The 12,143-nt window shown below is 64.4% G+C and overlaps 1 protein-coding gene across 2 annotated transcripts in view; it reads right to left on the bottom strand.

Annotated features, from left to right (window-relative positions):
• SLC6A19 (solute carrier family 6 member 19) overlaps window positions 1-6,596 on the bottom strand; it is a 251,713-nt gene extending 245,117 nt beyond the window's left edge. For both annotated transcript variants that reach the window (XR_014146821.1, XM_081825852.1), the window contains exons 1-2: window positions 6,333-6,596; window positions 437-577 (exon numbers count right to left, since the gene is read on the bottom strand). Coding sequence is in view for 1 of the 2 variants with exons in the window: in XM_081825852.1 (XP_081681978.1) it covers window positions 437-577; window positions 6,333-6,534 (343 nt within the window). In the remaining variant the exon portion in view is untranslated. The remainder of the gene's footprint in view (window positions 1-436; window positions 578-6,332) is intronic.
• Window positions 6,597-12,143: the final 5,547 nt, after the last annotated feature.

The following is a 12,143-nucleotide window of genomic DNA, read 5'->3' as shown; positions in this document are numbered from 1 at the left end:
GAGGGTCAGCGCTGGGGGGAGGGTCGGCACTGGGGGGAGGGTCGGCACTGGGGGGAGGGGTCGGCACTGGGGTGGGGGTCAGCGCTGGGAAAGAACCTCAAGGGTCAGTGCCCCTCTGGGTCAGTCTGGCCATTGCTGAGCCCTGATCTGGGCAGGGAATAGGGACTCTACCCTCTCTGTGTGTCTATACCCTCCCATCCCCTGGGCGCCTGGGACTCAGGACGGCCTCTGATGCCCGGCTGGTCTCTGGTGGCCGGGAGTGATGGGGTCTGGACCTGCGGCCCACGGTCCCCGGAGACCCTAAGGAATGGTTTGCACAGGCCTGGGCGCCGAGCCCTGGGCCCCTCCCCACCCTGAAATCAGGCAGAGAGAGCAGAGAGGGAAGGAGGGGTGCTTGCTGCGGAGCCTGGCTCTGGGCAGGGCCCCGGTCACGCACCTAAGCCCTTCAGGGCCGGGTGGATGGAGCTCCAGACGCCCACGCTCCCCTTCCGCAGCCTCTGCCCAATGGCGAACTCCAGGTGCAGCAGGGGGATGCCCTCCAGGACCAGCAGGATGAGGAACGGAATCATAAACGCCCCTGTGTGGGGAGAAGGCAGCGATGAGGGCAGGGGACGGCTCACGGGGGCCCCCTTTGGGGACACAGGTGTTTGTCGAAAGCACCAGCAGAACGGTGGCACAAACACAGGCCTGGGACCTCACGGCCACAGGCGCCGTTTCACACGGGGCCGCCTCGCACCGCCTCCCAATGGTGGCGTCTGTCCGCCGTGCACCGCAGCTCCTGGGAATGAGCGGAGGTGTCCCTGTCGGGGGCCGAGTACAGGGAGGCAGGGCAGCCTCCACTCGAAGTGTGGAAGGGTCAGAGGGGACAGGTCCCGGGAGCCCCAGGAGCCCAGGGTCTGGAGGCTGACCAGGAGGTCGCGCACCAGGGGGGTCAGTCTGAGCCTTGGGAGGCCGCCCTGGACACGCGCGAGCACCGGATGCAGGGACCGCCCCCACGGCCGGGGGAGCCAGGCTTCACCACAAGGGCGGGGTCACCAGGAACCCCTGGCGTGTCTCAAGCCCTCCTGGCTTCGGTGCAGGAGAGCAGGTCCAGAAGGGAAATTGTAAAGGCAATCAGTCGGGGGTCTGGTCTGCTCCTCGCCGGCGCAAGTGCCAGGAAACCGGGGAGGCTCTCCGGGTGCAACCACAGTGCAGGACAGCGCCCAGCGTGACCTAGCAGAGATCAGCATAGCTGCGGTCCCCACAGGCTGGGAACTCGGGGCCAGGGCGCAGCTCTGCGCTGAGACCGGACACTTCCTGCTTCAGGACTGTTGAGGGCATTTGGGTCCCTGCCTGGTAGCCACGGGCGCTGGGCTCCCTGGACCCCCATGGGCTGAGCCCACTGACCTGGGATGTTTTCTCGCGGGGATGCCCCTCAGTCCCTGCTGACCGTCCCTGGACCCCCGTGGGCCGAGCCCACTGACCTGGGATGTTTTCTCCGGGGATGCCCCTCAGTCCCTGCTGACCGTCCCTGGACTCCCGTGGGTCGAGCCCACTGACCTGGGTCGTTCCCTCAGTCCCTGCTGACCGGGGCCCAGCGGTGATCCGGCTGGGTGACGGTAGCTTCCCTTCCGCCCAGCCCGGGGTCCTGCCCCACGAGGGCCATGCAGGGCAGCCCAGCAGCAGGAGCATTTTGGCGCAGCCCCAGCCCACTCTGCCCCCCCATCCCCTGCCCCCACGTCCTTTCTCCCCATATTCTCCAGCCCCTGGCCCAGAGCCACACCATCCCCTCCTCCTCCTTTCCTGACTCGTTCCTTCTGATTGTCCTCACCAAATCTCTCACATCCTTCCCCTCCACCGCATTCCTCCCACCCCCACGCCTCCGCGGGCGGCCACCACCTCCGTGTGCTGGTCTCCTGGTCAGGGCGGGGCTCAGACCCTGATCTAGAGGTCCCCGGGGGAGGCAGGCAGGGGCACCATGTCCACACGCACGTGTCTGTGTGTCCACACGCACATGGGAGTGTGCATGTGTGTCTGTGTGCATTCGTGGGTGTGTAAATATGTGTGGGTGAGTGTGTGTCCACATGTGTGCACGTGTCTGTGCATGCCTGCGTGTGTGTGTGTGTGTGAGTGTGACCGAGCCAAAGCCCTCTCTCTCTTCTTTCCCCTCCACATATCCTCCCATCCTTCTGTCTGTGGGGTCCTCCTGTTGGGAGGGTCAGGCCTCCGCTGTGGGTCGTCCTCGGTCCACACGCGGGACTGCTCGAGTGGCCTCTCTCCCCACGCGGGGCTCCAGGGCCAGGCTCCTTCGGATGCTGGGACTGCATCAGAGCTGAGGTCCAAGTTCCAGGAACTCAAGGGGTGTGGGCATGACAATCACAAAAAAGCAAATCCAAGGACGGGCACCAGGAGAGGAACGGCCGCCAGTCGGATCCCCCTGGGTGTGGGGGCACAGCCTGGGGCCACTCACAGCCCAGCAGGACCTGCTCCCTGGGTCACTGTGTCAGTGAGGGTCAAGTTAAGATAAGAAAAGACTCGCCTCTCTAATGTCTCCTTAGGGGCTTGATTTGAAAACCTTTGAGCAAAATGACCAAGAAAACCAGTCCATTTGGCACAAGGTTTGTAAATGTCCTTCAATCCCATCCCCTTTCCTCGTGATGCCACTCTCACCCACTGGTCTCCCCGCCCCTGCATCTCCAGCAGGAAACTCCTATTCATCCTCAGAGACCCCACTTGGAAAGCCCCTCCTCCAGGAAGCCTCTGTGGCCCCCTGTGCTCCCGGCACCCCTCCCTCACACGAGTTCCCCCAGGCCAACAGGCCGGCGGATCCCTGTGCGTCAGGCTCAGCTTTCAGTGGGCACAGCCAGTGGGGGAGGGGGTGGGAGGACAGGGGAGCACACGCCCACACCACTCCCCAAAGGGAGCCCTCTGTGTGCCCACGGTGTGGGGCCTGCCCACCCAGCACCCCCAGCCCAGGGCAGCGGGACCACGGCCCCTTGTTCTTTCCAGAGATGAGCACGTTCTCAAGCATCACCAGGTGCTCTTTCCAGATGAGGCCCCGGGGAATTCACGGCTTTACTTCTTCCCGTGGGTAAAGGTGGAGGAAGCAGGGAAGGACAGAGGAGGGAGGGCGGCCAGCAGGCTCGGTGGCGCCCGGATGCGGTTCCAAAGGTCCCAGGAGACGGACCTGGCTGTGCTGTCCGGGTGTGGGTACCGGTGGGCCGACAGGCGGCGGGGAGGCCGGCACCCGCAGGAGACAGACACGTCGGTGCAGAAACCGGGCAGGGAAACAGGGCGGGGTGCGCAGGCTTCGTGGTCGGCGGATACCCTGAGACTGTGGAGACTCACGGGAGGCTCGAGGGGTAATCACAGGCCCTCACAGGCACCCAGGATGGCTGGGTTGATTTGGTTTGTACCAGGAAACGGGGTGTCGTGTCTCTGGGCTTGCAGACGGGACGAGGAGCAGACGTGTTGGGGGGCCCGGCCTCCCAGGACGCTGCCCGTCTCCCCCAGGGGGTCCATGGACCGGTGCGGCCCCTCCCACACGTGCCTCTCCCCGTGTCCCTAAAGGCAGAGGGTGGCGGCTCACCCCCCACCCCCGGGCCTTCCGGGCTTTCCCGCCTTCTGCCCTCAGCCCAGACCAGACCAGACCAACCCCAACGTGAGACGTGCGTGCCCACAGGCTGGACAGCCATCTTGTGCGGCAACAAGGCCGTGGCCGCCCGCTCCGCCCTCCCTGGGTCTGGCCCACCTGCTGGCCTCCCTTCCAGAGGCTTGTCTGGTCTGGGGCGGGGGGGCCCAGTCAGCACAGAGAGGACTGCACGGTGCTGCCCCGATCGCAGCCGCCGCCGGGGAGTGCCGGGGCCAGAGAAGGTGGCCAGGGGCAGGAGCACCTTGGCCAGGGCCCAGAAGTCATGACCCCAGAAGGGGAGCCACCCTGGGTCCCACACTTCCGAGGGCCCTCCTCACCCGGGCCCACCGCACCCTAGAGCCCACGTGCAGGCCCTCCCAGCCCAGGTGCACGCCGGGTCGGCCCAGGAGGCAGAGGTGGCCGCAGACAGAGCGTGGGGGTGGAGGCTGGGGATTCCGCACCCAGGAGCACATCTCCCATCAGGGGGCTGGGGGCCGGAGATGGAACCTCAAGCACGGCCCCCAGACCAAGGGCCTCCTGGTTGGAGTGGGGCTCACTGCCCGCGGCTGCCGTGATCTAAGTGTGCAGGCCATGGCGGGGGGCCCTCAGGAGCTTGCAGGGGGGCGGCGGCACAGGAAGGGCCCGGGAGGGGCGGCGCGGGCTCACCCGGGCCAAGGCCTGGAGGGACAGCGCTATTTGAGCTCACAGGGAGGAATCCCCCGGAGCGAAGCCCACCCTAAGGTGTGCGTGAGGAGGGGAGCCCTTGCCCAGAGAGCCAGCGGCCATGGCGGTGCGGAGCTTGGGAGAAGGGCCATAGAGACCACACGGAGGACTTCCGAAGGCCTGCTCTGCACCCCTCTGGCTTTATGCCCCTGCCCGGCATCCCCTGCCTGGGGCCACACAAGATGGCCTCCCGAACAGAACACTGGAAAGCTTTCCCCGTTCCCACCCTCTTCCCGCTCTCACCCCACTCCCATCCCCATCCCACTCCCACCCTATTCCCCGTCCTGGAGCTATAGGACTCTGTGCTTCGTTGCCAGGGTGGGACCGGGGTGTGGGGACACGGCTCCCAGGGGGCGGTTCGGGGACAGTCCCCTCAGTCCACAGTGTCTGGGGGCAAGGTTGCCACGCTGCCCCCATGGATTCAGAACGCGTGTGTGGCTGCACCCGAAAGCCCCCATTCACCCTGGGCCCCACAGCCTCTGGGATTTACTTGGTAAACTGCTCTGGCCCGTTGCCTTGAAGACCTCCAAGTCACTGTGAGCACGGTCCTGGGTGTTCCCCTGGGGCCCCGGGCGTGCCACCCACCCTCCTCCCAGGGGACAAGCATCTGGCCTCCACCCACAAAGTGGGTGCATCCCTAGTGGCCCCTGGGCCCCACACAGCCCTGGGGCGGCCCCTTTCCCCGTGCAACTGGCTTTGCCCACCCCGCGGTGGGGGGGAGTCCGCCCTGTGCTGAGCTCCCAGTTGGAACGGAGCAAGGGTAGATGGGGCAGGGAGATGCTGGGACCCTCCCCGAGGGCGGTCCCTGGGGGGCATGTGACCAGGAACTCCCAGAAGGAAGGGGTGGCCAACATCAGGCACTCCATGTCTGGGAGTCCCATTCCAATCCCCCCCCAGCGCCATGGCCCCAGCCTCCCAGAAGCGCAGGAGGGACCAGGGACTTGTAAGACACACCTTCCCAGACTTTGGGAAGCTCAAGCCCTGGGAAATTCAGGGCTGCTGAGGTTGCCCCAGGAACAACCACTTCTGCTTTTCCTGAGGACACTTTTATATCCCGAAGCCCAGGTGAGAGCCTGTAGGTCCTTCAGAGTTAGAATGAAAATAACCCCTACTAACTCACATCACCGGAGCACCTGCATCCCCAGGGCAACCAGCCAGCCAGCTCGCAGAGCCTGCCCCTGCCCCAGACCCATCTGCCTTCACAAACCCAGCCCCAGGCTGCGCACCCCTCCCAGGGCTGGGGGCCAAGACAGAAGCCATGGACACATGGGGGCCCCATCCCTGTAGTCCACAGGCACTGGGAGGGTGGGCGAGGGGACAAGGCCATGAGGACACCGACCCAGCACCACTGGGGGATCAGTGGGGGAGAGGGGCAGCCTCTCTCCTGTGGAAGGAGACCCCTGGACTCCAGGCAAGGCCCTCGGAGGCCTCTGGAGGTGGCAGGATGGGCTGAGGCCAGGGTGCCCTTCTGTGGGTCACCTGCTCCTGCCCAGCTCCTTCCTCTGTCCATCCAGGAACGTGGTGCCCAACTCTGGGCTTAGGACATGGATGAAGCACAGGGAGGGCTGAGCGTGGGGCCTCCACGGTGGACATGAGGACGGCTGGGCTCACTGCCCCCGTCCACACTCAGAGGAGGGGGCTCTGTCCAGAGGAGTGGCCGGCTCCTCTCGGACCCCCACATGCAGGTCAGATATGTTCTCCAAGAACGGGGCAGGGATCCCCACACTTGGACACTTGGACACGCAGGGTCAGGACCGTGGGCATCCCTCCCCACCTGCCACGAGCCAGGAGCAAAGTGCCACGTAGGGCCCTGGACCACTTGCAACCCAGCCCCGGGTGCAAACGTGGAGGCTCATGGCGCTCTGAGGGAAGGCACGAGTGCGTGCCTGTCCTGCCTGCGGCCCCGGGGGTGCTGGGGCCCCGGGGGGATGGCGTGCTGCTCACAGCCAGGGCCCCAGCCTGCCGTCTGCCGTCCCCCGACCCCAGCCCCGTGGCCTACCTCCGCCGTGGCTCTGGCACAGGTAAGGGAAGCGCCACACGTTGCCCAGGCCCACGCAGAAGCCCACGCACGTGAGCATGTACTGGGCCTTGTTGTCCCACTTGGGCCGGGAGCTGGCCTCCTCCGTCTCGATGGTCTCCAGCTGACCCAGGGATGGGATCCGGTCCTCCAGGCCCGGGTTGGGCAGCACGAGCCTCACCATGGTGGTCGCCGGGCAGGTCCCTCCAGCAGAGGTAGGCGGGCAGCCGGAGGGTGAGTGGCCACAGGCCCAGAGCCTCAGTACTTTATAGGGAACCTTTGGCACCTTGCCCCAGGCACCTGGCGTCAGCAGATCTAGAGGTGAGTCCGCCCCAACTGTTAATGCCTTATCTGCAGAGGCGCCGCAGACCCTCCAGGGCAGCTCCACAGGCACCAGCCAGCCCCTCCCGCTGCGCAAACGCTTGTCTGCCGGCCCCCACCCCCAAGGTGCTCCCAAGGCCGGACCCCCACCCCCGCTCTGATAGGCCTGCCTGGCTCTGCCGGACGCTGCTCCTCCCTAGACCCTCGGTCACTCTGCTCGCCGACACACCCCGCCCCCCCCAGCCGCAGAAGACGGCCAGGAGCGGCCCTGTCTCCCCGGCTCTCTCTGCCAACGGGCTGGGTGCTGGGGCATCCCTGACCCCCGTCCTAGTCCAGGGACATGACCAGGAGCCCGGGCCCTGGGAGCAGCCCACTGCCCTGCCCACACCAATTTGGAGCTGCCTGGACCCCTCCTGGCCCTAAGCTCTAGGCTCTAAATCTCACCAGCATCTGGGTACCCAGAGCCACTGCAGACCTGGGGCCTCTAGACTGGGCCCAGGGGACCCAGACTGGCCTCCAGGGCACTCGAGCCCACAGACTTCCCAGAGGCATCACCCGTGTGCCACCCAGCCTCTCCCCAGGGCAGCAGGATTTCTGTCCTCACACCCAGTGCCTTGCATGGGGCAGCCCCCCCAAGCTGGGTGGTGGGACCACGATGGGAAGCGGGGTCCCCGCCCCCCAGAACAGAGCGGTCAGGCAGGGAGATGCAGGGAAGCCAACGGCACATGGAGAGAGCAACTGGCCTCCACCGGTGCCCTCGGGGCCGAGAAGGGCAGGGGATGGACGGGGCAGGACGGGGGCCCAGGCTCACGTCAAGGCTGGGGGGACGAGAAGAGAACCCCACCCGGGGCTGGACGTCTAAGCAGGGACTTTGGGGCAGAGTTTGTGTGCAGGGAGCGGGGGGTGCCCCTCCTTGCTCGGCCCTCGTGCCCCCACCGCAGTCCCGAGCCCAGCAGTCCTGCCCACCCGCCGGCCGCTTTCCTCCGGTGACTGGGCCACACCCGCCGGCCCGGGGGACTTTCCCGGCGGCGCCCTTCACCGGCCTCCGCCAGCCCTCAGGGTCAGCGGTGCATGAAGCCCTCCAGGGCACCCGGTCCTTCCCGGAGGGACGGCTCCATCCTTGTGACTGTCTGCTTATCAGTCTCCTCAGTGACCTGCCCCGCTGGACAATAACGTCCCCAAGGCCGGGCGCCGTCTGCCCGACCCCGACCCCACCCCACGAGACTGATTCACACTGACATTCGAGGAACAATCTGGTGAAGATGGGCGAGGGCCACTCAGAGAGGGGTGAGTTCAGGAGCCCGACCTTTGCCCCTAGGGCAGGGGGACTGGGGAAGGGTGGAGGCTGGAAGGGAGGGGTCAGGTCAGAATTTAGGGGCATCTAGTTCCTGAGCTGAGAGTGCAGGGCAGGTGAGCAGAGGCCACTGCAGAGACAGAGCTGGAGAGAGAGACAGAGACGGAGGGGGAGACACATAAATGTAGGGGGAGACAGAGACGGAGGGAGAGACAAAGATGGAGGGGGAGACAGAGATGGAGGGAGAGACAGAGATGGGGGAGACAGAGACGGAGGGAGAGACACAGAGACAGAGGGGGAGACACAGAAATGGAGGGGGAGACAGAGACAGAGGGAGAGACACAGAGACGGAGGGGGAGACACAGAGATGGAGGGAGAGACACAGAGATGGAGGGAGAGACAGAGACGGAGGGGGAGACAGAGATGGAGGGGGAGACACAGATAGAGGGGGAGACAGAGACAGAGGGAGACACAGAAATGGAGGGGGAGACAGAGACCGAGGGAGAGACACAGAGGTGAGGGAGAGACAGAGGGACAGAGACAGAAGGAGAGATAGGAGAGAGGTGTCCCAGGCTGGCCCAGGCCAGGGGTGGGGACAGGGACAATCTGGAGACGGGAGGTGTCGCCTGGACCAGAGGGCCGGTGAGGGGGAGGAGTGAGGTGGGGCGCGGTCCAGGGCTCCGTCCTGGGTGCGTCCAGAGTGAGAGCACTCCCCCCGCAGGACGCAGAGACAGGAATCCCCGGGTGGGGGAGGGTCCCTGCCCCGCTGCAGGCCCTTCTGAGGGGTGTACCTGGGACTTCCTCTGGGTGACTCTCTCTGGAAGCCTCTGCACGAATCCTGACCTGGACTGCCTTCCCTGCAGCCCCCGAGCCCCTGAGCCGAGCCCAGCTCTTCGGGCTCTGAGGCCCAGCTTCCCTGTCTGTGAAACACCATCATGATCTGCAGCTCCGCGATTGCTTTCTGGGAAAGTATCCGGAAGGCCAAAAGAAGGCCGGGTGCCCAGGGCCGAGCCTGAGCAGGCCAGGGTCTCGGCTACAGGGACAGGGGCTGCTGCAGGCCCCCAGGTTCCCTCGAGGCCCCGGACCTTGCTAGGGCCCCACAGCAAAGCAATTCTTCCTCACGAGCCGGGGACAGGGATCCCAGCGGAGTGCCAACAAGGCTGGGTGCCCCTGTGACTCGCCGCGGTCTCTGGGGATGACCTGCATGCCCTGCATTCCTGGGGGCAGATACGGGGTGCGGGGCGCAGGGCGCAGACATAGACAAGGCAGGAGGGAGGGCTCCCACAGCCCCGTTGAGGTTGAGGGATCCTGTGCCCCTGCTCCTTCCGGCTCCCGCACATCAGCCCCTGCTTGTCTAGGAGCAAAGGCCTTGGTGGCCGGGAGGTCCCATCTGACTTGCCTGGACCCCGACCTTGTCCCCCCAATTCCAGCCCGAGGTCCCCCTGGTCACCCCTGACCACCAGGCCCACGTCTGCCCCAGGGCCTTTGCACTGCATGCGCCTCCTGCCTGTCTTCTGGCAGCATCCACCAGGCAGGTCCCCCACCTTCCAGTCGTGGCGTGGACACCACAGGGTGACCCCGGCCCTCCGGCACCACGGCCGGCCTCTCCGTCCACCCCCACCTCTGATCCCCTAACTTCCTTTCCCTGTTTCATAGCATCATTTCCTTCTAACGTGCTGTGCAGTTTCTTATCTAATTGCTCATCTTCTGTCCTCGTGCCACAGGTGAGATCCACAGGCAGGGATCTGTCTCCTGCTTACCGACCACGCCCAAGGCCCCAGAACTCTCAGCGTCGACCCAGGAGGGGTCCCCTCGGCACCACCCCGAGATGGGCCTGTGCAGGGAGGCGGCCAGACACATGCCTGGGCCTCCCCTCCCGGCTCCTCCCCCCTCTGGCAGCTCCCCAGGGACCACGTTCCAGGGTCTTCGTGACAGGTCACTTCCCTTCAGAAATGCCAGGTAGCTCAGGCGAAGAGCGGATGAACTGACTCAACGAGCCTTTGTTTTTACTACAACCGTGACTGAAAATCGTCAGGAAGACTGAGGCCACCTCCCCACCCCGTCCCGGGTCCCAGGGCAGCACCGGGCCCAGACGCCTCCCTCCCAGCTGGACAGGCACATTGTGAGCGGTAGCGGCCGTCCACCACGGGCGAGTGTCCTGGGGCCGGTGAGGACCCTGGAACGGAGTCCCCGCCGGGGACGGTGATGACGCCCGGTCTCCCTCGCGACGGGCCTGGGGCCGGGGTCCACAGCTGCGTGCTCAGACCGCGGCCCTTCACCCACGATTGCCCGAGCAACAGTTCTTTAGAGAAATACGTGCTCAGTAAAGGAGAGTTTTCAGCCGTCGACTGCAGCTAAGCGCTCGCAGCTCTGTTCAGCACGGTTTTACCGCTGACCCTGGGCAGCGCGGCCCTGACCCGCCGGGTGCGCGGGGTGCGCGGTGCGCGTGATAGATGCGAGCCTACGGTGCGCTTTCTCTTCCTTGTGAGTCTCCCGGCATCTTCTTGCTGGCTGCCGTTCTTGTAGGAATACCGTATAGAACACAACCCCATACGGAAGACGCCTTCGTCGACTTCCGGGCGGCAGTGGGCGACTGTAGTTAAGTCAAAAGTTATAGGTGGGATTTCTACTGTGCGGGACGGTGCCCCCAGCCCCACGTTGTTCGAGGGTCACGCTCTGAGTGTGTGTGTGTGTGAGTGACACCTGGACACTCAGTCCCTGCTTGAAATTAAACTGTACATGATTTTTACTTAATATTGTATTTTGAGAATTTTCCTTTTACTAAATTTAAAATGTTAAAGTACATTTGCTATTTTATTTATTTCATTTTTTATTACTTTTTATTAAATTTTTCTTTCAAATACCGTTTTTGATGTGGAACATGAAAAGAATTCAGTGTGTTGGGGATACCGTAATTTATTATAGAAAGTTTCCCTAATGTGGCTCATCTCTGCTGTTTTCCATTTTTCCCGTGACAAATGTATTTGTATGCACATCCGTCAGTGGTTTACAGGTTAATGAACTTCCATAAAGCAGGCACACAGAACATTCTAGAATCCCCCCGTGCCCCCTCCCGGGTGCTATCCGCCCTCCCCCAGAGGAACCACATTGCAGATCTGAAACCACGCCGCACACATCCGCACACAAGGGCCAGACGGTCGGCCCCTCTGCCCGCGCCCCGGGCTCAGCCGGGCTGGACCCTCCCTTCCCCCTGCGCGGCGCGGGGCGGGCTCCCAGCTGGTGTGAAGTGCCCCCCGGCCTGCAGCCATTCTCTTGGGGGACATGCCTGGTGTGTGCAGTTTTCATGAAAGTCAGTTCCTGCCTCCTGGCCGGCTCGCGAGCCGTCCCACCGGAGGGGATGCTCCACGCCCTCCCCAGCGCCTGGTATCCTCCCCCTCCGCGTGTGCCCAGAGGAGCAGCCTTGCTTTTCTTTGACGTTTCCCCCGCGGCCTGACACGGAGCTCCGACCCTGCACTTACGGGCATCGGCTATCCTCCCTCAAAACACCCCTTCAAATGTCCCTCTCTATCGGATGCTGACCCTTCCTGTCAATCTTCAGGACAGCTTGGAAGATTCCGGAACACAGGCGTCACCAGCATCTTGCCCCACGCAGCTAGGCTGTCGCCGGCGTCTGCGACCAACAGCAACTCTCTGCTTCCTGCCCTCACGCAGGCTCGGTCTGCCGCCAGGTCGCGAGCATGCCCTCGCGTCTCCTTCTAGAAGAGTTAGACCACGAAGCTGCTCGCGTGTCGCGTGAGGATGCAGGACCGTTTGCTCCGAATGCTGCCTTCCCCACCGTCCTCGGGGCCGCTCTCCTCACGGAGCTGCTGTTCGTCCTTGACCTCCCATGCTGTTCCGTCAGCCTCTTGAGCACGTGGGCCGCGGGCACGCGTCTCCCTTCTGTGGCTTCACGGCAGGTGTACCTGCCGGGGGTCTCCCTGCTTCGCTGTTCAGGCCCGCACACCCCCCCACGGGGACGTGGGGACTCCACTTGCGGCACCGGGAACCTGAGCTCCCAACCACGCGGAGCTCCTCTGACAGCCGAGGGAGTAAATCCCTCCCTCCCAGGCCTTCTTTTTCTCGGGAGGTTCGAGAGTCGGGGTGGAGGTCTTGGAGAGCTTTGGGTGGATCTAGTCCAATGCTTGATTACTTTCGGCGCCATCGTGATCGCGATCGCT

Source organism: Leptonychotes weddellii, chromosome 7 (assembly GCF_054177405.1).
Source record: "Leptonychotes weddellii isolate Sample4059 chromosome 7, ASM5417740v2, whole genome shotgun sequence".
NCBI classification, from domain to species: Eukaryota; Metazoa; Chordata; class Mammalia; order Carnivora; family Phocidae; genus Leptonychotes; species Leptonychotes weddellii.
The sequence above is the reverse complement of the archived record's forward strand: the minus strand, read 5'-3'. Positions and strand labels throughout refer to the sequence as shown.